The sequence below is a fragment of the Lutjanus erythropterus genome, chromosome 7 (assembly GCF_056507025.1).
Source record: "Lutjanus erythropterus isolate fLutEry1 chromosome 7, fLutEry1.hap2, whole genome shotgun sequence".
Lineage (NCBI taxonomy): Eukaryota > Metazoa > Chordata > Actinopteri > Lutjaniformes > Lutjanidae > Lutjanus > Lutjanus erythropterus.
In genome coordinates, this window is record NC_139323.1 from 22,337,324 (window position 1) to 22,364,153 (window position 26,830).

A 26,830-nucleotide genomic window follows, 5' to 3' on the forward strand; every position below is an offset into this window, starting at 1 on the left:
ATTAACTGTGAATAACGCATAAAGAATATCTTGATAATTCAAACACAAAGGGTGTTAATGTTTATATAGCTCTGCTTAAATGCAGTCATTTTGTAAGTGAGTTTTTATTCTAACTACAGCTTTTTTCTGCTCAGTATTCTCAGCACATGTTGCATTCTGAGTGTAGTCGGATTTTGTTTTTAAGATGCGCTTTCAACAGGGTTCAAAACAAAGGGCTGCACAGAGAACAAAGGGCATAATTACAGATAAAAACAATGAGATGAAAACATGGAAAAACAAGCACATCACACACAGATATGGGGCTTGGGATGTGTGTGTGTGTGCAGAGAGAGATAGCGAGGGTGTGTTTCCTTATAGTTCTGTATTTATGAGGTCCAAAGGCTATAAAAGAGGAGAAACATGAAACCTTTTCAAACAAGGCTATCTTGTTGTAACTCACTTTCACAGGTCTTTGGTTTTGGGTAAAGTTTGAGATACATTTTGAAAGACTGACTTACTTGTTACATATAAAACACTGACACCAAAATCACCCTCGTTTCTCCAAGAAAATTGTTTGCTCTAATACTCACCTACACTTAAAGGGATAGTTCAGATTATTTGAGGTGGGGTTGTATAAGGTACATATTGATAGTCAGTGTATTAGCTAAAGTAGATGCCCAGATCCCAGTTGGTGGGAGCAGGGGTTCTGGTGTAGGAAGCAAAATAATATACTGCTGTATAAGGCATTTTAGCCACTTTAAAAAAAAAGTCCACCTAAAAAAAATCAATATCAGTTGAAGTGCTCGATAAATATTTATGTTTTCAGTGCTTTACTTTGCTGTCAGACGGTGTTTTCTGATGGGAAAAAAGCAGTTATGTAAGCCAAATATCACACTCTCCAAACCTGCAAGACTCCACAGGGAAGATCAGTAATTTGTGTGTTATTGTGTAACATCAGTGTTTTAAAAGGGTAGCTCAGAGTCACTGAAGTCACTCAATAACACAAACAAATGAACCAATTCAGGCAACGGTAGACCAGTAACTCTTGTTTTCTGCAAGGAAATTTACTGGTTTTGCCTGTGGAGTTTGGAGAGAGAGTGATATTTGGTTTATATAATAGCGGTTTCCTGTCAGAAAAGTATGTCTGATGGCAAAGTGTTGTGGTGAAAATAGTTTAAATATAGCTTACACTTAAAATGTTTCTGACTTGGACATCTTTATAACTCTCTAAAATAATTCTTGCCACCCTGTCGTCTATGCTTTTGCTCCTCTCAGCTTCTCCAAACCAGGGTTGTGCTGGCTGGCATCTATGTTAGATAATACACTGACTATCAATAAGTCAATTCAAATAATTTGAACTATTCTGTTAAATATCAAACTGACACCAAACTCACCCTTGTATCTCCACAAAACCTGTTTGCTCTGGTGCTCCATGCTAAAACTCACCTGCGCTCAAGTTCAAAACTGGCGCTGTTGCTGAATCCCACATCAATATAACTTGACCTTATTATTTACTCTCTGCTCTACAGACCATTGAGTTTGACGAGGGTGCCGGCGCCGTACTCAGAATCCAGCCTCTCCGAGCGCCACGTGATGAGAACATCTATGAATGTGTTGCTGAGAACACTGAGGGCGAGATCACAGTCAATGCCAAGCTGTCCATCATCCGAGGTGAGTCCCGCATTGTGAAGCAGCGTGCAAAGGGATAACTACAAAATAAATCATTAAAGTGGACATCTGTGAGCTCCTCGGGTTTTTTATGATGACATCTTGCCTTGGAGTTTTTGTGCTGCACTTGACAGTGAGTGAGGGCTTGAAGTCTTTTTGCTTGGACTTTCTGTAGATAGTGCTCTATTATGTGTCTGGTACTGAAAGCCATTTAAGCTGTAGTTATAAAAGCTGTTCAGCTGGGTCATTCTGGATTTGACACAATGATTTTGTCTTCCGTAGGATCATTTTATCCTTTTATCCAAATTTCAAACATGATTTTACTGAAAGGAGAAATCTTTAATACACTGACCATACCATAAACCATAAAATGGCCATGATATATCATCAGAGATCAAGGAAACATGCAAAGTTAAAATAATCGCTTCTCTGACAATAATCATGCAGCCATGAGGTCCTCCTTTGAAATTTCTATTCCAGTCCATAACTAAAAAAGAATTAAATTAATGCCAAATGTTCGGCAAATGAGTTAGTGTCGTAAGAAATCATTAATAATCTTTTAGAAGGAGTAGATGTATAAAACAGTTCAATCAAGCAATTTTTTAATGGGGTCCGGCAGTCATTGAACTCAAACTCCAGAGTGTGTTTTTTTCAGAGCAGTGGGCTTTTATTTTCAGTATAAGAGGTTTAGCTTTACGTTGATAACTGACAGAGTTATGGTCAGAAGTCTGAGGAGAAGAGGGCTTGGGGAAACCACCAAGTTCAACCATAGACTGTCCCTTTAATAAAATAAGCGTTTATTCAATGTGATTATTAGATCATCAGAAGCATACAAAGAATATCTTCCTGTGTGATGTAAAAGCTTTAATTTAGGCTGGTAGGTAGACGGCTCTTTATTTATCCCTGTGGATAAATTTCACTCTCACAGCAGCAGATATATGTAACGAACAGAAAAAGGAAAATAAATAAGGATTTTGTTATGTAAGTTAAATCAGTAGTGTTACATGAATCATCACTAGAGAAGCCAAATTGTTATTACGTGAAAATGTGGAGGATTATTTCTTCGAGCTTTTGTGCAGACGCACTTCACAGCATAAAATAGACTCATGTTGGCTTATAGGAGACGGACAGCATGACGACTGTTTATCAAGGATTCATCAAACTGATGGAACTAATCAACTGTCCATTCATGTAAGAGCTGAACCTCTATTTGGCCGGGATGAAAACCCATAGGATCCCTGAATGAAAAAGATTGATTGGTCACCCACACACATTCAGGGCACAGCGGCTGACAGATGTGTCTGGAGACACACACTCACACATAAACTGGAGTAAAATAACAAAATAGTGTGAGATGTGTAGATGAAATCAGTGACGGCTGAACTTTGTGGCCCTTTATTGATCGACTCCTATAGGTGCTAGTTTAGTTTTTGCAAAGATATTACACCATTTGTTTAGCTCGAACTTAGAGGTCACAGAGGACGGCATCATAGACAAGCAAGCATGTGGTCACACACTCCCGCTTTCTTCTCTCATTCTACCTGTCTCTGTCTGCCTCACACACACACAGACACACACACACACGCACACACACAATGTCTTCTCTTCTGTTCTCTCCTGCCGCCATCTGCCATGTTTCCAGGGCTGGATGAAGCTGAGCTATTGCTGGCTGGCTGGCAGCACACGAGCTAGGCCTTCCTGGCTGTCAGATCCACAGGCAGTGAGGTGGGGTGGGGAGTGTGTGTGTGTGTGTGTGTGTGTGTGTGGGGAGGGTTGTTGGACCAGGGATTGGAAGCCTGGCCCAGCATCCTGGGTTAGTTATTGTTAGCAACAAACCCCCCACCCTGGAAGCATGTTGTTTGGTGCTGTGAGGGGGTGAGTGCCTCAGGTGCCCTTCAAAACTTGATACATTTTGAAATGCTTTGAAATTACATGAATGGAGCAGGGAGCAGCTTGGTCCTGTACTTCAGGACTTTTGCCACTGATGGACACACAACGGTTGCTCAGCTTCATTTACAGGGTAGCGCCTGCATTTCCTCTTGAATCCAAAACACCTTGTGGGACCTTGTGTGAAGCATTTATACAGTATTGAAGGACCAAATAGGAAACATGTTTCATTTGTTTCATGTTCTAAACAATTATATTAAGTTATTCTGCATTTTTTGAACAGTAGAATACATTCAGTTCTGTTGCATCAAACCTTTAAATTCTAATTTAAATTGTGGTCCAGTGTTAACTTTAAACTTACATTTTAGGAGGTTTAACTTTTCAAAAAAGATGTCTGCACACCTGAATGTATGACAGGTGCATCGAAGGAAGATTAAAGTTGAAGAAAACTGGAAAGACTGCCCCTTTCTGGTGAAAATATACTTTTAGGAAAAGTCAAGTACCAGCAGCATTGTATTTTTTTTATTCAGCAAAATGACTGTCTTGGCTGTTCTTAAAAGACCACATGTGTTATTTATTGTCTGAATGCAATTTATTTATGGAGTGTTGTGAAAATCAAGTCTGGTAAGTCCTTTACAAACAAACAGTAGGCTGATTGTGACCAAGAAACTGAGAACAAGAAACCAACACACCAAATTTTAAACTACAAGCCCAGGCACGTGCACGTCAGTGTGTGTAGTTGTGAGAAAAAAGCACAGGGCAGACCCAGGGCAGTCCACAGGAGCAGAAGGAAAATGAAAAGTTATTGCAATTCAACTCGATGAGATTTCCTCTAGAGCCCAGAGGAAGACAGCGGCTCTCCTGCCCAGGCAAGACCCGGCACTGAAGGAAGGATGAGAGTGTGATGATGGGGGGTGAAGGTGCAAGATGAGTGGCAGAGAAGGAGAGCAGTACGTCCGCTCTGTTTTCCGTCTTTAATGAGGTCGGGGCCCCCTACATTAACCCATCAGGAGACACGAAAAGATATAGGGAGGAAAATGGAGAATACGAGAGAAGAAAGATGTAATGTAATTTCCAGGAAATACAGAAATGTGAAGATGGAGAGAGGTTTTCAGGGTGAAGTGAAAATGGATTGTTAAGAAGAGTGAGGGTGAATGTTGGGAGAGAATGCAAGTAGAGGTGGAAGTGGAGCAAGCTAAGGGAACAAATGGGGAAAAAAATGGAGAAGAGCTGGCTAAAGATGAAGGGAGACGACGGGGGGCGTTGTGGACTATTGGCAATGTAGAACAGGTGAGGAGGACAATAGGCGAACACGGGTTCTTGGAACAGGGGCAAAGGATTATGGGATATGGGACAAGGCACAAGAGACACATCCACAGTAATCAGAAGGGTTGTGGTCTGGGATCTGGAGAGGCAGAAAATGGGTCGCCACGATGGGTGACTTGGCCAGAAAGCCGTGGCACACATTTGCAAGAAAACACAGCTGCATGCACACAAGCTCCCATGAACAAACAGAATAACATACACTGAAAGGAACATGCGTGGCTTACACAGCAGTGTAGCCATGGATACAAACTCTCATGAAACTCATTGAACACATGAATAGTTTTAGGAAGAACATGACACATTCTTCACTCACACCAGCACCAGTCCACATCAACGGGCACACTTTTCAGCACACATAGTGTTTTTACACCAAAATGACGACATAGAAGCAGGTTTTTCAAACATGTCTAAACCGGCCAGAATAGGTGTTTAACCTTTTTCCCATTGCAAATAGAGTGTGCCTTCCTGTTTTTTTTTTTTCTGATGTGCATTGGAAAGCAAAGACTCAACTCATTTGTGTGGGAGAGCGGAGAGAAAGAAGTTTTTAAAAATGTGTGTTCAGCTCTCAGTTCAGCTGTGGCTTCTAACTGAATCTCTGTGGTCTGAAAGTTAGTTTAGGGCTGCAACTAACAATTAGTTATCTAGTCTATACAATGGTGAAAATGTTAATCAGTATCTCCCAAAGCCCAAGACAAAATCCTTAAATGTGTTGTTTTGCCCACAACCTGATGATGAGGAGTAAAGAAACCAGAAAATATTCACACGTAAGAAGCTCTAATCAGAGAATTCTGACTTTTTTTTCTTAAAAAATAACAACAAATCGTTATATTTAAGAAGGTTGATCCAGCAGATGGTTGACATTTTTTCTCCATAAATGACTGAAATAATTAATCAATTATCAAAATAGTTGGCAAGCACTTTTCTTTCAATCAACTAATTGATTAATTTTGCTAATCATTGCAGCTGTAACTCCTACACAGCTGAAGGTGAACATGAAACAGTAAAATAAAGTTGATGCCTAAAAGCATAAACAGCGACGCATGAGAGAAACTAAACTTAAAACAACGGAGGTTCAGTTAGAAGCTACAAAAGTACTGAGAACTGAACAGACAGACTTTTATAAATGGCTTCCTCTCAGACATGAATTGAGTCTTGGCTTTCCAGCGCACAATAGGAAAAAAAAAATACAAAAAACAGAGAGACACCCTCGTCTACTGGTAATGGAAAAAGGCTCCATTGCCTTTTTTTTAATCAGTTTTAGCTGTATTTTAAAAAGAAACTGCACATATGCACTGATTTAGGTGTGAAATAGTATAAATATGTGACATAGTCACTGTTCAGCACACACAGTAGCACAGTTGTTTTCAGCCCTGGCATGAACTCATCTACCATGACAGCATGTGGGCTCTGTTTGGAATTTGAAGGAAATTAACGACAGACATATTCACCACAGACACTTCAATTCCTGTCTGCACTAGTAAAGATATGCAACAAAGATACACACGCATAGCCACTCCCAACACATACTTATACGCACACTAACTCACATCTACAAAAACAGCATATAGACATTCTGAAGCATGCAAATACTTGTGGCAGGAGCAGACATCTATTCAGACAAAATGACACAGATTCTAAACTTAACCCCCATCCTCATGTTCTTTTTCATACTGTGCGGTGACAATGACACAACCCCACCTTCTCGTCTGTTGTGTCTGCGTTTGTGCGTATGTGCATGTTGGTGGCAATGGCAGGGTGCGTTTAGCATCGACTGTGACACCTCCTTGGCTGTTGCTCCACTGCCTCAGCTGAATACCTAAGATGGGGGCCATCTGGCTGTACTAAGACTTGCACGCAGTCCTCTGGGAGTCCTTGGAGAGGGACAGACAAGCGTATGAAGCACACTCTTGAGATCTGACACAACGTGCAGCTTGGTCTGGGATTTTTTTTTTTTTTTTTGTCTCTGTTTTTTAGGATTTGCCTGTTTTTCTCAGGCAAGTGTTTTGCAGTGTCAAGGAAGGCAAAGTTGCCACTGGGATATTGTCAGCTCATGCTGTTGTGAGGAGATCATGGGGAGTTATCCTGCTTTGTGTGCTTGTATTTTACACTGCTGCAGTCTTTAGCCCTGTGATTACTGTTGCAAATAGATTCTCCCTTGAGGCATCCCGAGGAGCAACAACTGTGATTGATGAGATTTGGTCTGATATTCAGGGGTTTTTTTCATGTTGAAGAAGCTGTAAATATGATGTGTCTGTTTGGAAAACCCACCGTTCAGATCACAGCTTGGCAGAGATGCTCTCGAGGCAGAAATAATCATGTTGGTTGAGTTAAACCTCAGTGGTGAAGCCATGGAGCTACAGTTTTTCTTGTGAAGTATTCAAGTATGCTCTGGGCTGTTTGAACCAGCGGGCACCAGAGACTCACCTCTGATACACACACAGATACACACAGTTCAGCTCTCAGGTCTGGCTTTATATGAGTGCAACATACCAGACCTAGTCATGACCTTCATTTGCCGCTGTGCACGTGCGTGTGGACACACACACAGAGTCACGCTCACATCCTGCTTATTTTCTTTTACCACTCCCAACCAGGTGGAACCAATCAAACTTACCCTTCTACGTCTCTCATCACTCTCTTACTCTCTTCCAAAACTTTCCAATCATCTAGCGTTCTCTCTGTGTATGCCAAGTTGCAGGCCTGGTTTTTATCCACTGCACTGATTTTATTTATGTATTTTTAGTCTTTTTTTTCACCTCCAACCACTCCTAACCAAGTGGTACAATTCAAATATCAAGTAGCAATACCACTGGGTAAAAATACCCAGTTACAAGTAAAAGTCCTGTATTCAAATCAGCAGAATTGATTAATTATGTCAGTGTCTTACTAATATATGGTATTTTGGATTATTATTATTATTGTTGATGAATTAATGTGTATGATGCAATTTACTATTGCAGCTGTTTAGGGCACATTCAGACAGAGTCAGGCTTTGCAATGAATACACCGGGCATCTCATTCATTTGAATGGGAACAGTCCCTTTAGACTGCGGTGGTGGGAGTGTAAGGGGTGCAGAAAAGAAATGCAGCTCCCAGCGGCAGAAAATTTGAAATGGAGTCAACTTTTGGAGAAACACGACCCGATGTCATGCTGCGGTGGCCAATCATATAAATCAGTGATCAGGCAGAGTTCACAGACCAAATGATGATAGTCTCCTGGTTGTGTCCTCGCTTGGTTTATTTCATGTGCCTACCTTCGACATCCTTTTCTTGCTAGCAGTTTATGCTGCAAAATAGTAATATCAAGGAGAGGTTTGCATCCATTTTGTTAGAGTGTGTAGCTGTGGTCATGAGAGACTTAATGAGGTGAGGGAACACTGAGCACAAATTAACACCCCCGCACGCCGCCACATATCCTTGCAACTTATTGCTGCATTGCCTGATAGTGTCAGAATACGTCCTTAAGGTCGCAACTGTTGGGTAGTTGTGTCATACTCTATGAGATCATCAGTTTGTTGCATCTCTGGACAGAAAAGGTATGAACAATTGCAATCTGAAAAGTAACAAGTACAGGTACAAATGTAGTGGCATAAAATGTACCATATTTGCCTCTGAGATGTAGTGGAGTAGAAGTATAAAGATACATAAAATGTAATTATGCAAGAAAAGTAGAAGTACTAATTCAAGGTACTTGTATTTGATGCTTGTGTAAATGTAGGCTATCCCACCAGTGTCCTAACCTCACCCCACCACGTTACCCCGTCCTCTTCTTTTTTTTCTCTGGTGAAAGCGTCCTGTTATGGATGACCAGACTTTGACTTTGGCCAAGAGAAAATACCATTTCTGTTTGGATTCAGCCATGTCAAACCATGTTAACAGGTGTTTACCAGTTTGCAGTGTTTATTATGTTGTTTGTACAACTGGCATTTTGTTTTCGTACTGCACGTGGATTCAGGTCAGCACACACTGCACACGCTACTTTTGAAAAGACTGGAAACCCCGCCCATCTGGCTCAGAGCAGGTCATTCCCGGTCAGGTTCAGGAGTGCACCCACTATTACTCAGGGGGGACTAGGGTGTAGCGTACCTACTGTTTGATCAGGCTGTCTGCTAATTGGCCGCTGTCTTGTGAAGGAGCAGGTAATGGTGAATTTTAATGGGATTCTGGATGCTGATACATGCAGTCGGTGAACAGATCAAGCCCAGTGAATTCTACAGTAGGTATCTTTGTATGGGAGAAGAGTTGTGAAATTGGCTAAGGCAGACAGAGGTGCAATGATGAGATGGGGAGAAAAATGTGAGCGGCAGCAAGAGGGAAAGAGTGAAAGTTAAAGGGACGGAGACCAATCAACCTTTCAACCAGTCGTGGCTCCAGGCCAAGCCTCAAGACTTTCTATTTCCAATCTTCACCTTTGCTTTCTGTTCTCCATCTACCTTTTTCTGTCTCTCTCTCACATTATGTTCCAGGCTGTCTCCTTTCTATCGCTCTCCTGCACACTTCGTCTCCCTCTTTCTGTCTTTACAAGTCTTCTTTCTGTATATTTCACTGGGTTGTGTGTGTGATAGAGAAAGCGCAGCCGTTTGGAGATGGACTGACGCAGAGTGGAAAAGTGTGCGGCAGCCAGACGAGTCCACATTTTAGATTGTTTTCAGAAATTGTGGCGGTCATGACCTGCGGGGCCACCCAGATTGTAACCTGTATTTACTTCTAAAGCCAGCATCTATGATGGTATGAGGGTTTGTTAGTGACGATGGCATCATGGCTAACTGTCGCATCTGTGAAGGCCACGTTAATGCTGACAGGTGCATACAGGTTTTGAGCGGCATATGCTGCTATCCAGGCAACGTGCTTTTCAGAGATGTCCTTTTTCTGTTCTCCTTCTACCTCTTTCTGTCTGTCTCACACAGTGTCTCTATCATTATGTTCTAGGCTGTCTCCTCTCTGTCTCTGTCTTGCACACTTCTTCTTCCTCTTTCTGCCTCTGCCAGTCTTCTTTCTGTGAAGTTCAGTGGGTTGTGTGATAATGTGTAGCCCTTTAGTCTGTGCCATATATCAAGTCAATCTTCGAAAAAAACAGCTGAAACATAAAATATACAGTATTTATAATAAATATTTTACTTAAGCATTAAAATGCTTTTGCTGTACTGAGAAACATGTATTAAAGTCTGCTTTAAAATACTTAGCTATAATGAGCAATTTTTAGGTGAGGATGTACCATAAAGGGAGACGGAGGTTGAATAAGGTTAGGCTCTCACTATGTAAGGTTATGTTATGAACTGTTCTGATCTTCTCAGCTTTTAGTGGGCGTATGTTTGCAATCAGTGTTAAGAAAATGTGAGATTTCTCCTCGCGTACGTGATGCAATCCGATTTCAAAATTGGGGTGGGTTTTAAAAGTCTGAGCCCAGGCTAAGACAGAGAGGAAGAGACAGTTTGAGAAAAGAGAGATGATGAGAAGAGGGGGAAAGTAGAGAAAATTCTCCTCCTTGCTATTCATTTCATCAGTATTCCCTGTACATATCTAACAAGCAACCAGCACAAATACACATTTGGGTTTATGAAATACTCCCCTCGGGTTCTTTCATGACCCCTTGGGTTTTTGTAACCTCTTAAAACTACATTTTACATTTTCTTACAAATATATGGTTGTTAAAGTGAAAGAAAAACACAAAAACTCTTCTCTCATAAAAACTACTTTATGCAGGAGCAAGTTTTTCTGTTTTTACATTTACTCTTTTTTTTTTTTTAGCGCTGTTTTGCTCGTGGTCAGTCTTTCCTCCGTCTTCTCTCTTTGTAGTGCTAATGTCATGCTGTTTTGGTGTTGAAGGGTTGAATGCTTATTTTATTGTGTTTATTTTAGAGGAATAGGTGAGTCGGGGCATCAGACAGGCTGAATGAAAAATTAATACGACACATAGTGAAACATGAGCAGGTGTGTGTGTGTGTGAGAGAGAGAGAGAGAATTAGTTTCCTGATATGTGTGCAAGCATGCATGTTTGACAGCCGGTGTGTGACAGAGTGTTTGTGGTGTGTTTAATTTTCTTTTTTTTTTCTGTGTGTATGCGTGTGTGTGGGAGACAGAGGAAGACAAAGTAAGAAAGAGGCAGCCAGCAGGCAGGCAGGCAGCGGCTACGCTGTAATGAGACAGTGAAGAATAAGCTTGGCAGTATCAGCAACAGATCTGGCTGTTCTTCCTCTTCCTGTCCGCCTGTCTGAGGTGACCTTTGCCCTCTCCCACTAGTCTCACACACCTATAGAGGGAGGGTAGGAGAAAAATGCAGCAAATAGTGGCTGGAAGGTAAGAAGAAAAGCAAAGGGATAGAAGGAGGAGAAGATGATATGCAGCACTGAACTTCCAATACTTCTATGCTTCGATCCTATCGAGTACAGAAAATTTTCAAAACCTATGGAGTAATTATCTCATCAGCAGGTGAGCCACTAAGCACACAGCATGTTAACACATAGATCTAATGATGCTGGTGATTGGCTGTCTAATGTAGCACGTGTGCATGGAGGCACACAGAAAAAAACACTTTGTTGCGCCCAGAGACAGGGAACATCTTTTTCTTCTTTCAGCTGTTTATAACCCTAACCCCCTAACCCACAGATAACTAATTTTAAGTGAACTTTGTGCTACTTATTAGATAGTCAGTGCAGCTAACCATTGTTGGTGAGTCAGTTCACCACTAGAGCTGCAACAATTGCAGTCAAATCTTATAAAATTGGTATTAAAAAAAAGTATTGTTCAGGAATTGGTATTTTAATGATACCCAGCCCTGTTTACAGTATATTAAATACTGAAATAAAGAAATAAATGGAGAAAAAAATATTAAAATTCTCGTATTTCATTCTACTTGTGTTGTACTTGTGAGTTGAGGATGATAAGCCAGAGGTTAGACTAAGATAGCAAGAGAGACAAGGTGCACACTTTGATGCAAAAAGCGTTCAGAGTCTTTGGAGTCTTTGTTAAAATGTTGACTGTTTCCACATGGAGGTGCTTTTTTACCTCTTGACTGCACATGTTCACTTTGAGTACCTTCCAGTTTCTGTTTTTGTCTGCTAGTCAGGACAGCCTTGTTAAAAACATTGTACTTCTATGCCAAATAGATGAAAGCATCCACAAAATAACACAAAGAAATGCATGAACTGTGAAAAGAAAGAAAGCATGACTCTTGCCTCTTGGTGGGCAAGATCCTGACATGACTCGTGATTGACTTCACACTGGGCCAATGTTATATACTCTGTTGTTTTTGCCAACTGCTTATCTCCAGCTTGTCCCTGACAAACAAGTCAATTCTCATTCCCAAGCAGCACTCACCTCCTCCACCAGTAAATAATACATTTGTTTAGTGCTGTTAAGATCTACACCCAGCAGCACAGGTTACCTTCTTGCACCAAAACCATTTTTGCATGAGGCATCTGTTATCAGCTCATCAATGCAAGACATTTTTTTCCTTCCTTTTTTGTGCACGATCAACCAACATTTTGTTTTTTTGTTTTTTTTTCTTGTGGTTGGTATGTGGCTCTCACGTGTGAGGGGGATTATGCGTGCAGCAAGTTTCTTGTTTTGTTCTGCGATGGTGCTTATGAGGTATTACTACGTGCTGTGTTGGGCTTCTTTAGCAGTTATTGGTGTTATTAGTGTATTGTGGAGTGCAGGCTTGGCACAAACAACAAATCAATAGATGGATGTTGACCATGTGGATGGCCCTCATGCCCTTGATATCTCATTGGTGGCTTGAAAAGTTTTGTGTTTTTTCCTCAGAATTATTCCCTTTCTGTCCTTCAATGACTGCAGCTCTTCCTTTCCACTCTTGGAGGATATCTCTACCTACCTTTCACCTTTTCCTCCTCCTTCCCCAGTTCAAACCTCCATATTGGTATTTGTATGCCCGTCAGACTATTGCCAGCCTTCTATCTTTCTCACCCCATCTTCCTCTCATGGAGAAAAAGTTCCCTCCAGAGGAAATTCACTCAGATGAGAGTTTATGGCCTTTGAATCCTTTGATCCTGGGAACCTGTAATGCAGTAATCATGTGTGATTGGAGGATGAAGAAGGGGGACACAAGCTGAGTGGTGGCAAGAAAGATAAAGGAGAAAAGAGGGAGAGAGAAAAGAAGTGGTGCTGATGGAGCGGGATAAGTGGAAGGAGCTTGCTTCTAGCCAGGGGTGGCTGGCTCCTGAACTTTCACCATCAATTTCATATAATTCCTGCTCAAGTAGAGAGACCCTGGCCACCCTAGACTTCTGGCCATAGCCAATATAAGATACTGGGGTAGACTGAAAAAAGGAGGACAAAAAAAGGAAGAGACGAGGAGGAAAGGAGATGGAGAACGAGAAGCAGGCAGAAGAGGGGTTAGGGTCTGGCTGGTTGGTTTATTACTGCCTAGAAAGTTTAGATAAATGGATCCTTTGTCACAGCAACATCAGCCAGAAGACCAAATTGAAAGATCAGTGTCTCTGAGACACTTTTACAGTGATAAGCACTCAGTGGTTTGATTGTCCTGGTGATTCAACCTGTGACAGCAGATAGCCTTATGTTTCTTCCCATATCAGCTCATTTTCATAATGTGTTCCTTAATGAGAAACTGATTGTGGCCATTTTTTTTTTCTTCTATGGATAGAATGGCAATTTATACTCTGCATGAAACTGCAATAGTTACCTTCCAACTGTAGAAACCCAAATATGATAAATGCCATCCATACTCTATCTAATGGTTATAGGGTTTGGCCACTGGGCAGTCCAATGGCTAACAGTCACCGACCACTGAGCCTTCTACTGTTGCATCATGTGATTCATGATGCCGTTTGTATTTGAGGTAGAGTGTCCCTTCAGAGTTTTTCTAAGGCAGGAGTTGTTGGTGAGGTTATATATTGACATGTGGGAGAGAAAATAAAAAGAAGCCATTGCTGCTGTTCACTGCATTAACGTTATGTCTCTTCGTGTCCCCTTTATTAATTACCTATTAAACATGCCAAGTTAGACAAACCCAAGATGCTCAGTTACATTGGTGGCAGCGGTGTTTCTTTTTCTGCAGGCCGCTGTTAGTGTTTCTTTAAATCACATCGTTGTTATTTGTTTTCTTAACTGCTATCTTCATATAGGTAGCCAGCTGACTTTGCTTCACATATTCAACACAACTAACTAATGGACATGTGGTTCGGAGACTAAGACCCCTTTAAACTTGACACAGGGATGTATTTCAGACACTCCCCTGGCAGGAATATGAGAGTTGATTTGCCAGCTACCCTCAGAGACAGAAGTTGTGATCAGAGCAACAGTGGGAAGTGACAGTGACTATAGTGTGCTAAGGAAGTCAATTTTTCTGTTATGGGCCAGCCAACCTCCCCAAACAACAATTTCATCGTCCATTGGCAATGTTTCACTGTGTACATTGCCCACCTCTAGATAGCTATAAAAATAATGTTAGTATAATGTAATATACCTGTAAAAGTAGAATCATAACAAAGGGTTTAACAATTCACATCAGTTGAAATGCAAGAACAATGTGTTTCATTGATTTTTTTTTGCCTCCACTCAGTCACCTAGAATAAATTTATTGTCCAAAAATATGTCAAAATCTATTTGTAATTCAACCTTGATTGAAATTAGTAGTTAAATCTGATTGTTACCTTCCTTTGTGTCTTTTAATTATATTTTACTTGTGCCAGTATTTTGGTCCCGTATGATTTTGTTGGATATCAGAAAATGTAAATCAGTTCTCTGCAATTCTGCAATTACCTTCTGCTCAGAGTACATCTTTGTCCCCATATTTATATCAGTGTGCAATTGGACGACCAGTGCAGCTGGACATGGGATTTATTTCCTCACAACGGCTTCTAATTAATCTAACAAGACAACAAAACAAAAATAAAAAATGGCAACAAAATATTTTCGAACAGTACATTTATAATGTAAGCTAAGCATGTGGAATAAAATAAACCTTGAAGAGAGGTTTCCTCAGAGTGGGGATAAGGAGGTGGTTCCTGTGGAAACGGTGTGAGTGACGACCTTTGGAGTGGCCCAACTCATGCATAAAGAAGAGCGAGGGGATATGGCCTGGACCACCAGCTTAATGCATATACATGAGCCACCAGCCCAAGTGACTGAAGCCGTACAACACAGAGGTCGTGCTGTGGGCCCTGCAGGATTGGCAGAGTTGATAAAACTTAAAGTCCTGCATGCTTCACAAGTGCCGTGCCTACGCTTCTTGTGGTAAAAGTTGGATGGGCTTAACAGCATGATTATTAGTATTTCTTCTTTGATGGGAGGAGAAAACTCAGCTAAGATTGATTAGATGGCACAGTACTGACCAGAGCATGGAGCTGGTGGTAACATAGTGCGATTTGGGTGGTGCTTGGTTATTGCTTGTCCATTCAGCAGGAAATAATGGCGGCCTTCCCAGTCACAAACTTTAAGGCAGTGTATTAACAAAGTAGTGATCCACATTTGATCAGCACTGCCTATTTTTACACTTTCATTTGAGTTTTGGGAGGCTCCACTGGAAACCAGAAACACAATGTCAGCTGCCTGTTAATGATATTTCTAGTATTACACCTAAAGAGTACACAAAAGTATGTCTCTAAAAGTTTGACAGTTTGATCTGCATATTGCAATGGACAGACTCACTGAGAATGACTTGTCAGTTACACAGTAGCCCCACCCTAGCGCATACCCTAATTTATTGTTGATTTTCCTCTAATTGGGACCATAATTTACAAAATGAATAATATATTTTATAGAAAAAAAAAAACTTAAATCTCGTAAACTGCTTACTGAGGTAATAAATCGGGTGAGAAGTAAAGTCATTTTCTCATAAAACTCAATACAATCAAACTTTTTTTTTTGAAACCCTCTGCTGGCCAATGGCAAGAATGCATATTTCAGGCACTGCATTTGCTTCACTTTTCAGATCTGGAAGCTCTGTCCACTTATTCTACTGTCTATGTGCACAATCAAGAAACACAGTCAAATCTTCTAAAACCCATGACATTGTTATATGAATATTGTTAGAGCATTACAGTTCTTAGTGAGATGAAAGGTGAACCTATCAGAGTGTGAAGGAAATCGCAGTCAGAGAGGCCAGTTGGAAGATGCTATCCAGGACTTCTCCATGATTACAAAGCTTGTGTTCTGGAGTGCAGCCCAGATCCTACTGGATTTAACAGCAGCTGTTCATATTTAAAGAACATTGTGCTCCTTGGCCCTTAAAGGGCAACACCACATCCAACATGTGTTGCTCTAGCCTCTGTCTTTCTCTTCTGCCCACAAACCCAGACACCCACGTCTTCTGTCACATCCTTCATTGAATACATGGTGTTCGGTTTAAGCATCTCTCTGTGAATGTGGGTGTCATTTGGCTGTTAGGGGAAATTGTTTTTTTTTTTTCATTTGGTACACTATGTACTGCATGTGTTTTTCCTTTTATTTTCGTTTTTTGCAGGTTGCTTTTACTGTCAGAGGAAAAAAGTTTGACCACTCACCAATTTCTCTGTCAAATGCTGCTTCACAGAAGGAAATGATGGTGGAATTGCGGCTGAGGTCTTCTGTCATCCATTTTCCCTCCTACCAGTCCTGCTTGTTAACCAGCTTATCAGTATTCTACCCCACAACTTTCTCTTCTCATCTTTTTAAGTGACTTATTTATCCAACACTCAAACTGTTCTGGCCCTGGTGAATGCCCACATCCTCTGTGACCCTTGTTTCAGTGTCCACTTGTCATCTCAAAGTAGCATTAAGTAATTACCAGGCAGTCTTCTGACTGGCCCTCTGCTCATTTTAAGCCACCGCATATTCATAATTATTGCTCTGCTCACCAAAGGTGCCTCCAAACCTGTCATTAGTGGCTTAATTACACTAAGCTAATGGCCCACCAAGACAGCGACCTCATGACCCAGCCCCACCATCCACCTCCTTCCAAACCTTTTTGCAATTACTGTCAGTCTTTGTTTTAAGGTTTTGTTGTTTGTTTGGGTTAGATTAGTTGCTTTTGCAGAAATGGCACAATGCAAAGGCTCAAATCTTGCAGTATCTTGTTGTTTTAGCCCAAAGTTGCTTTGCAGGGTTAGAGAGTACCAAGTCTCAATTCTCGTAGACATATGTTCATCCCCTGTTTATTGCACAATATATAATTTCTGTCCTTGGGGGTCTCTCTCACATAAGAATAATAACAAAAGACATAGATTAATGACGTTGCGAAGTAGCAGGGATCTTGAGAGTTGTTATCTTCACTGTTAAACCACCATCATTGCAGATGAAAATCTACCTGATATTACCCACGCAAAAATCATGGATGGGATAATATTAAAGTTTTATTTATATTACATCTAGTCATATTTGTTTACTTCCTTCCTCACTCTCTGATGTGTCTGACGTATATTGTGTTTTCCCAGAAGTGATAGCATCTAGCAGCTAGTATGGAAATGCACCATTACCTTGAGTGAATAATAGATTTCCCTGGGTGTGACCATTGTTTGACAGATTTGGAATAATGCAAGTGCACATCTCTACAAAATTTATAACATATGTCTAGACTCTTCTCTTGTCTCTGTTTCTTAGACATTTTAATAGGGAAATGTTACACATTATAGCTTTATAGCAGTGGTTTTGGCATTTAGGTCTACCATATGAAATAAACCATTTTTCACATATGACAAAACCGTTCTTAAAAAATCAGTTTCTCTTGTTTCTGCTAATCACACTGTAGCTGAAAAATGGTGATGAGTTGGAAAATATTGACACAAGGGAAGAGGAGTATTCTCAGTTATCACGCAGGCTGTTTAAATGGTGAATTCTAAAGCTTATTTTGCAGATGAGAGACTGCTTATGACTCCAAATTCATTGCTGAACTCATGAGGTATTCTGCGCCCCAATGAGCTGTCAAAGCACCCCCCAGCACGCTTTCTCATCAATGTCATCATTAATTAGATATGACATAAAATTATGCTGCCTGGTTACATCGTCTGACAGGATCCAAGCCACCCGAGTTAATTTAAAAAGTTGCATAAAATAAGATGAGAAGTTTTGGCTCTCATGTATTCCTATTTTTCCCAATTTTTCCCTTCGGGAACGATATCTTTAAAATATTTTTACTTCTTTTATGCAACCAGACATCGGCTCAGTCACACTATTTTCATTATTAAGGCATTTAATTTCCTTGTAAATGAGAAGTAATAATTTAATGTGAAATTTATTACACTGCTGACTTTAGAAGGTAGTGTAGGACACTCCTCACCTAACTTTCCAGAGCACTTTGCACTAAAAACCACCTTTGACGATGACGTTAAATTGCAAGGGTGGTAAAGTGCATGCAAGAAAGGAGCTATACATACATTACTCGGAGCATGTTCGTACAAATATGATACAATACATTCTTTACAGCTCTCACCTCTGACATTTAAACAACAAAAGTCCGTATTTTAAAAGACTTTTACAGCAGCTTTGTGATAAACTGACGTCAGGTTTCAAAGTGCCCAGTGCGTCTCCACACACAGTCCCACCCTCCCAAACACATGCGCACACACCTAAACACACACACAAAATCAAAGCCACCCACCACTAAACCAGACCTGACTGGTTGACGTTTCTCTACGGTGAGGCACTTCCTTTAATGGCCCCGGCCTCATCTCCCGTCTCCCCTGGAGTTCGCCTGTCTTACCCCAGATGCCTCAGGAGCCTGACGAGAGAGAGGGAGGGAGAGAGACTTCCACCGGTTGAGATGGATAAACAGAATTTTTTTTTCTTTTTATGTTGTTTTTTTTTTTTTTTCTTCTCTCCACCTCTTCTACTCGCAGGCAGGGGATCTTTGGAGCTGTCCTAGACAATTACTCCTCTCTCTTGTCTGTGCTGTGTCTATCACGGTGGCTCCCACAGCTTGCAGTCGGTGGTGCAGCATCCCTCTGTTCATTTGTTTTCTTGAAAAAAACTGTATTGAATTTGATATAATGCAAATCTAGTTTCTTGATTCAAGAAATCATGAGAATTATGCTTTCAGTTAATCTAAGTTTGTAATTGTTCACTTCCACTTCCAGCTAGTTGCCAGCTATTTTGATAAGCAATTAATCGTTTCATCATAGTTAAAGCTGTAAATTGATCAGCTGTGCTTCAGCCCTTTCTTTGCCTTTGAGGAAACAAAGTATCTTTGAGTTTCAGGCTGTTGGTTAGTTAAAAGAAGCAATTTCATTACATTTTACGGACTAAACAATTCATCAATTTGTTGTGAAAATAATCAGTATATTAATCATTAATTTAAATAATTGTTTCATCCCTACACACAGAGCATAAATGTCATTTTATTCACTGTCAGAAATGCTGACTGCAGCAGTAGTTTGAGGTTACATGGACTTTGGGGGGGATCAAAGTCAGTTTTTTCTATATGTGATGTCAGACAGTATTTTGAAGCCTTATGTTCTCAAAATGAAACATCCCCTGATGTTATTTTGACACCTTAGTTCCCTTCTTTGCCTGTAATGGACAGGAAATGGTTCCCTAATGCTGCACACTATTACCCTGCTCAGCCTGAGGGTAAAAATTGTTTCCTGTCTGGTGCTATCTATAAACAGGTTTTTCATTACTTGGTTTGGTTCCTGGTATTTGCCATCAATTCCTCTATTCCTTGATTCTTTTGGCTTTCACATTTGACAAAACCTTGGTCATAGCTGCTACCTGTGGTGGTTGCTGCCATTTGTTCTCCAAAATATCCCCCTCTTGGCTGCTATCACTGTCTTTCTTTGGCAAACAAGCTGTCTACTTGCTGTTTAGCTCAGTGGTGATGATAGCTTTATGAATGTGCCCTAATATGGGCTGTGTTCAGAATTGCATGTGGTGTGGAAAGTGTTTGTAAGCCGCCAACGGTCAAAACCGTCAGAACAGTCAGTTCAGTTGCCAGACTAAATTCTTGTCATTCTGACATGTTTACATTTTTACCATTTATCTATTATTTAGCTGATTAAAGGTGGAAGATTTGGGGGGATTTATTGGCAGAATATGGCAGGAATGTAATATAATATTCAGAAGTATGTTTTCATTACCGTATAATCACTTTGGAATATGAATTGTTTTTCTTTGTCAACTTAGAATAAACCATTTATATCTACCAAAGGAGCTGCCCCCCTTCAAAGGACAAGGGTTAGGGGTTAGGACAACAACTAAGACTGGACATCGATTCCAAGATTATAGATCCAAGGGAATCATTAAGAAATTTTAAATTTCAATTCTGATTATTGCTTTCTGCACTAATTTCACTGACACTAGTTTCAAATTAAACAGTGTCCTGCAAACATATACTGTATATTATCATCCTGGCTATCTTTCTGTGCCCATAGACATGTGAGTTGAACGCCTGCATGTCTTTCTGTCTCCTAATGCATTTGTCTTATTAAATTATGAGTCTAGTCTTGTCCTCAGTTAACCTCTTCAGCTGTTGCTAAGCAGCTTGACTAGCAGATGACAAGCACCAATTGTGTAAGCCTTGTAACAATCACTTCAATTTAACAAATGCCGTGCTACAAATCAGCTCTTTCAGGAACAGGAAATCAAGTAGCTAAAGTAAATCCAAAAATATACAAGGAACCAGAAAAGAGACCACCGTCGTTATGGTAATCTAGCTAACGATAGCTTAGCTCATTGTTTCCGTTGGTGACAGTTATCCGCAATAATTAGCATTTCACACAAGTCTGCTGTGAAGAATGCAAAAAGGCACGCAAAGAATCAGAATTGAGAATTGTTAAGAACCAAAATTTATAAGTAGAATCAGGATCAGAATCATTAAAATGTAAACAATACCCAACCCTACAGATGACCGAAGACTGGTCGAACAAAGCACTGGCTCTAGATTGGACCTTTGGCATTTTTTGTGGGTTCCACAGCCACTGTAGGTTCTCCTACACTCACTGCGAGATGTCACTGAATCCCACATACTGGTCCTTTAAAATCTAGGGGTTAACAGCAGGACTCAAGGGCATTTTAATGGAACACCCAGCTGCTGTAGAAATCGAGTTTGTGACCTTTTCCTTACAGAACATTTGTACTCTCTTCATATTGAGCACACATAAAAAAAGAGTCAAGAAAACACATACAGTGTATGTACACATTGTCTTAAACTGTTTTTCTTTCTCAGCCACCTACAGAGTACACAGTCAACCAACCATCGCCATAAATTCTAAAGTAAACTTCATGCCTCTGTGAATGCATATGAAACACCAACAAGAGAAGAAAAAGTAAATAGATGGTTTGCCCTTTTGGAGTCTTCATTTGGTAAAGTTGACCCCACAAACTCATTTTCCAGTGCAACAAGTAATGCTGCAAGGGTCTGCCTTTCTTTCAGTGTTCAGACTTTCAGTCTCTCTCCATCTTCCTTTTCCTCTGCCCCTCTTCCTTTCTCTCATCTGCTCTCTCAGACCATTTCTCCCGGGTTGTATTTTGGAGATTTCGATGTAAATGTTGCCCTTGGTGGCTAGATGTGCTGGGTGTGGAGAATACCAATGGGACATCAGGCGTCTTTCTGGGAACAGAGCAGGGGGGTAGAGGTTGAGTGCTGGCTGTATAATAACCATTATTCAGCTGAGATGGCTATCCGGAGAGGGCTATCAGTGCTGGGGCCAGAGACACTGTGATTAGATTTCTCCTGTGTTGCTATTCTTCTCTGTCCCTGGATATTTCTGTGTCACTGTTCTCCTGTCTTCCTTTGTATATTTCTCAAGCAATTCAACAGGAATACCATTGGTTATTGGATTTAGGGAATGTCAGGGAAAGATGCACTGAAGATAGGGAAAGTAGAGAATTTTCTGAAACTTCCATTTGGTTCGGTTGTCAGATAAGACGTTTGGATGTATATCACCATGTAGACGGAGAGCAATTATACACACATCATGTAGGTGCAAAGCTATTGAAAATAGCATCAAACAGAAAAAGGTAATGCCTGTACACTCACTTCATGCTGCAAAAGGTTAATAATGACAACTTTACCAAAATCACAAATTCCCACCTGTCAACTACAGAAAAGAAAGCTGCTAAGTAAAACAGACTGGTGTACTATTTGGTAGAAATAAAGACCAGAGGTTTCCACCTGGTTTCACACATTCTATTCAATAGCTGGTGCCTTTTAGCTGCTCTACTTCACAGCAAAACCAAGTGCAGAAAGAGAAAAACAGATTGATCTTTTTCAGAACAGTTCAAGTTTATAGTGTTGAAGTACTCCAAGTAAGGAAACCTTTACTTGGTTCTTAGTAATCAAGCTTTTATAGTCACTGGAATGAGAAACATTAAGACTCAAATATTGTTCCCTTTTCCATCAAGTTGCTGTCTAAAAAACCAGCCTGTGTTTCCCTCTCGTTTTGACAATCATCATCAACGGGAGACGTTGAACCTTGTAGACTCAACCTTGATGGTGACAGCTGGGGGAACTGTCGTGGGCCTTTTCTGACCACATTATCTCTGGTTCTTTAACTGGTTCCATTCCTTGGAGCATTGGTGCTATCTTGTGAACCAGCCCATATTTCCACCAGTTTTGCATGGAACCACTGTATCAGAGGATGTCATAAACAGAGTGTTGCACAATGCATAACAACCTGTAGAATAAGAAACCCCCTTTTTGGTTCCCAAGGAAAAAGCTGCTAGCTTTTGGTTCCAGCTGTGAACCCACATTTCAACTTCCAAACCGGTATATTTCTGGTGAGAATGCTCCGAACGCTTTAAACAGGGCCAGTCCCATCTTGGTGGAATAGGCCTGTATGTGGTCCATATTTGTGAGATGAATCTTGTGTACTCGACTATTATGGTGACGGTTATGGGAACTATAAGGCCTATGCTTTAATCAGCGCCTCAACCAAATTCTAGTTAGTGGCTTACGCATGTGCATGTTTAGAAATGTATTACGTCATGTATCAAACTTAGAATTTGTCAGTATGCATAGACCACTAATGTACACATGCATTATAGAAAATAGATGTCCCAAAACACAGTTGTAATCCAGCTGAACTGCACAAACTCCTTCTTAACACATGCACTCTTGTCTTGTCTCTGGCCTGCCTGTTTGATGTGAATAGTTCTGGCTGCTTTGTAGGTGCAGAGCAAATGAAACTCAACTCCAGTCTGAGCCATTAGTTAAACATCTATTTACTCAGACTGCATTTATGTGCGTGAAAGAGAGCATGCCACTGGTATTCTTCTTCCTCTTTTACTACGTTTGTCATCCTCAGTCTCTGTAGCCTTTAATCTTAAACTCTCTCGGTCTTGCTCCATCTTTCTGCTGCTCTGTCTCTCTCTCCCCCAGCCGTCCCTCAGTAGTATTAATGCACAGACCTGCTTAAAGCCTGTGTCTCTATGCTGTGGCGCTGGGTAATCAGTTAACCTGATTACGCTGCTGATGAAATTAAATCATTTCAGTAAGTGAAAATAATAATATGAGTAATAGGTGCGGGGGATGGTGGAGCACCCCACGGCATTTGCTGCAGTCCCAGCCAGTCGAGTTTTACCTCTCTCCATCTCTCTCTTACTATAGCTGTCTCCAGTCTACGTGATAAATGAAGGATCAGAAGAAGCAGCTTTGACGCCACATGCCATTTGTAATACTATAAAGCTAACTGGCTAAAAATAGGTGGATACAACAAGCACTACAGAAATTGTAGGTTTTGTTCTTTGCGTACGTCATTGGATAGAAAAGGCGCTGGAACTGCTAGGCGCCAGGGGTGTTAAGTGCTCATTGAGTAGAACATTGGTTGGGTTCGCTATTTATGGTTCTTCAAGTACATTTGATATCACAGTATTACATTGTATGTTCAACAGATGGTGAATGCTATGTAACTGTGTTTCTTCATAGTGATTATAGCATAGCAGTAGGAGTTTTACAAGGACCACTCATTGATCAGTGTACTGTATGTTCTTGCTGCTCTGGAAAAAGTGACAGTGCCCACCAAATGGCATGTTTGATCACAAAGACCTTTTGTTAAAGACATGCAGGAATCTAGTACAGTTATGACTATACCAGACTTGCTGAAAAGAGATCATTTGGTAGCACTGAATCAGTGGAAATGGGATTAATCGGGAGCTGAATGAGTCTAAAGGACGGACCTTTTTACTTTGTATGAGGGAAAGCAGAACGCAACAGCAGGCATGAGTTGGCAGATTAACAGCCGGCCAGTGGCTAAGCTAACCAGAGGCTGATTAAAGGCTTTGCACCTGTCACTTGTGTAATGATATTAAATGGCAAAGCAAAATTAAAGACAATTATGGATAATGATGGCACTCAAGCCAACCCCCAAAAAGCCAAAGAGAATGACAAAAACCAAAATCGAGATGAGGTCAACTGGAGCCTGTAGCTTTGGAGTCACGCTGATCACACCAGCTGTTACATGGAGTGGTCATGTACTGTTTGCCATCACAGTAACCCTCAGTTACTTGCATCACTTGAAAACCCAGTCTAATTAACAGGTCCATTGAGCAAATTACAATCCTTAAAACCTGCCCAAACCATGTTGAATAGTTTTCAGTGTATGTGTGAAAAAAATACAATTCTTCACTGTTGATGTTTTTGCAGAAAAATGTTTTTTTCATCTCATTAACTATGGTCTCAGTGGTGTTGTTGCAAAGCCTTAGTCATTGCTGCTAAGTGCTATACATCACAGCAGTGGAGAGGACCAAGCTGAGCTGCCCAGCCGCCAATAATCAGCATATGCCAACAAGTCCATGAGTGCTGGCCAATTTCCAAATCAATGAGATGCAACAAAAAAGCTTTTGTGGCACTTTACAAAACAAGGTAGCGCAACAAAGGAGATGGGTTACATGCTGGGAAGATTAAGACTCTCTTTAATTGGCCCCATCTTTTTTATTGAAACCAATGTAGTTTAGTCAGAGACTTTTTATGCGTCCGCCTCAGTGACAGCCATGACTGAAGGTATTACGTTTTTGGGTTTTCATTCCATCCATCCTATTCTTGTGAACGCAATATCTCAAGAATGCTGTGATAGAAATTCCTCAAACTTGGTACAAACATCCACTTGGACGCATGGATGACTGATTCGATTTTGGACGTCAAAGGTCAAGGTCGCTGTGACCTCACAAAAAAACTTGTTAACCATAGATCAAGAATTCTTAAGCTAATTATGACAAAATTTCACATATATGTCTAATAGGATAATATTATGAAGTGACAACATTTTATATCCCAGAGGTCAAAGTGATGTCATAATGTTCAGCTATCTATCAGTCCTCTGTACTCCTTTGTAAAAAAAAAATAATAATCTTTAAGTGAAGGCAATATGCTTCTAATTGTAAATTAGTCACTGGAATCAGACATGCCAATATAGTGTTAACTTCCCATTTGCCAAAAATGTAATTAATACATTTTATTAAATACCTGCAGAGTATTCTATACATATATTATACAGGTCTGGACAGACATGGATGTAAACAGCAACTTGACTGGTTAATGTAGGCACACAACTGCTTTGTTTTTTATTAGGTCATATTTCAGCTTTAGCATTCACACTGTGATAAAGAGCCATGAATGTGAACGAACGTGTGCGTCTGTGATACAAGTGATATGATCATTTGAAAATCCTTGGCAGAATGCAGGGTTGAACTACAGCATGTGTCTCATAGCTCTGTAGTACGATGATTTTTGAAGTTACAAAGGCCGCTTCGGGCAAAATAGACACCAATATTGTCATTGACCAATCGTGCGCACGCGTCGATTCTATTTGTCCTGTGAAGATTTGTCATCACAGAGAACCCCCAGCACACATCATAGAAATGCAATTGCTACACCATTATGGGGAACTGGCCCTTTGGGGATTCTAGGATACTATCAACCCATGTCATTGGTTGCCTTCTCCCCTTCACAGTCAGGCTGGCTAACCCTGAAGTAACACTCCCTCGATGAGTGATCTATTTATTTTTGCATGGCTGCCTTTATCGACAGAGCCTGTAAGCTTCAGGGGGAGAGATGGTATCATACTCTATTCCTGGGGAAGTAAGTAACCAGCGTACATGCCATTTATTCAGGAAGGGCTGCTGGTGCTGTATCAGGTCAGAGCAGCTACAACGATAGCACAATCTCGCCATGGATCCACCGTGCCTGCTTCTCGTCTCCTGCTGTTTTGGTTGGTTTGTTTGTTCGCCCACCTTTTTCTGCCCTCCCTTTTTCCTTCAGGCAGATTCCCTCTGTCACTTGCCTAATTTCATTAGTCTCAAATCCACTTACTCTGTGTATGTTCTCAGCTTCATTACTGGAGTCTGTGTAGGCCTCTGTCTACTGTTTTCATACCATGAAGGCAGATTTAATGCGATGTGAAGCACAGATAGGCCTCGGCAGCATCAAATACATCAGATGTAACACCCAGAGAGCAGACCAGACCTACCCTTTGCAGATATGCTTCTCTAGCAGACAGAACTAGCTAGAGGGCTACGAGACTGCAGTACCTTTTATGGCGTCTTATACATACTAGATCATTGATGACACGCAGGGGAGGGAGTTTGTGAGAACATATTGCTCTGTCTTGTCCTGAAGTTTCCAGAGTGAAGTGTAGGTTTGCCATTGCTTTTCTAAGCTGCAGGGGAACTTGCTATAAAGAGATTATACAGGGGTGATCATTAATAATCGATGGAGAGGATACAGCACGGAGCCTAAAAACAGTGTAAATGCCTGTACTTCTTTGAACCTAGCATTGAAATATTCATCGAGCTCTGCTGATGTCAGCCTTAGTTAGAGGTAACCTGTCTGGACTTAGTTTTGAGACCCTCTGGTTCTTCCTCCCTGGTTTTTTATTTCCCAAGATTCAATATTTTAAAATTGTGAAGACATAAGAACTCAACACGATTTTTCTCCCTACAATCCTACCTATCTTTTTGATATTTCGTTAAATATGAAATACTTAAGGGAGAATTATGTAATATTTACTGTAATAAATCATAAAATGGTGATGATATGTAATCAAAAGTTAAGGAAATATGCAAAGTTGAAATATAGACAAAA

At 40.7% G+C, this 26,830-nt stretch overlaps 1 protein-coding gene across 1 annotated transcript in view; it reads left to right on the top strand.

Moving 5' to 3' along the window:
* The window catches only part of ptprsa (protein tyrosine phosphatase receptor type Sa), a 309,811-nt gene that overhangs the window by 155,302 nt on the left and 127,679 nt on the right, over positions 1-26,830 (top strand). Inside the window, 1 exon segment of the mRNA XM_084723307.1 lies at positions 1,509-1,650. Coding sequence (XP_084579433.1) covers positions 1,509-1,650 — 142 coding nt within the window.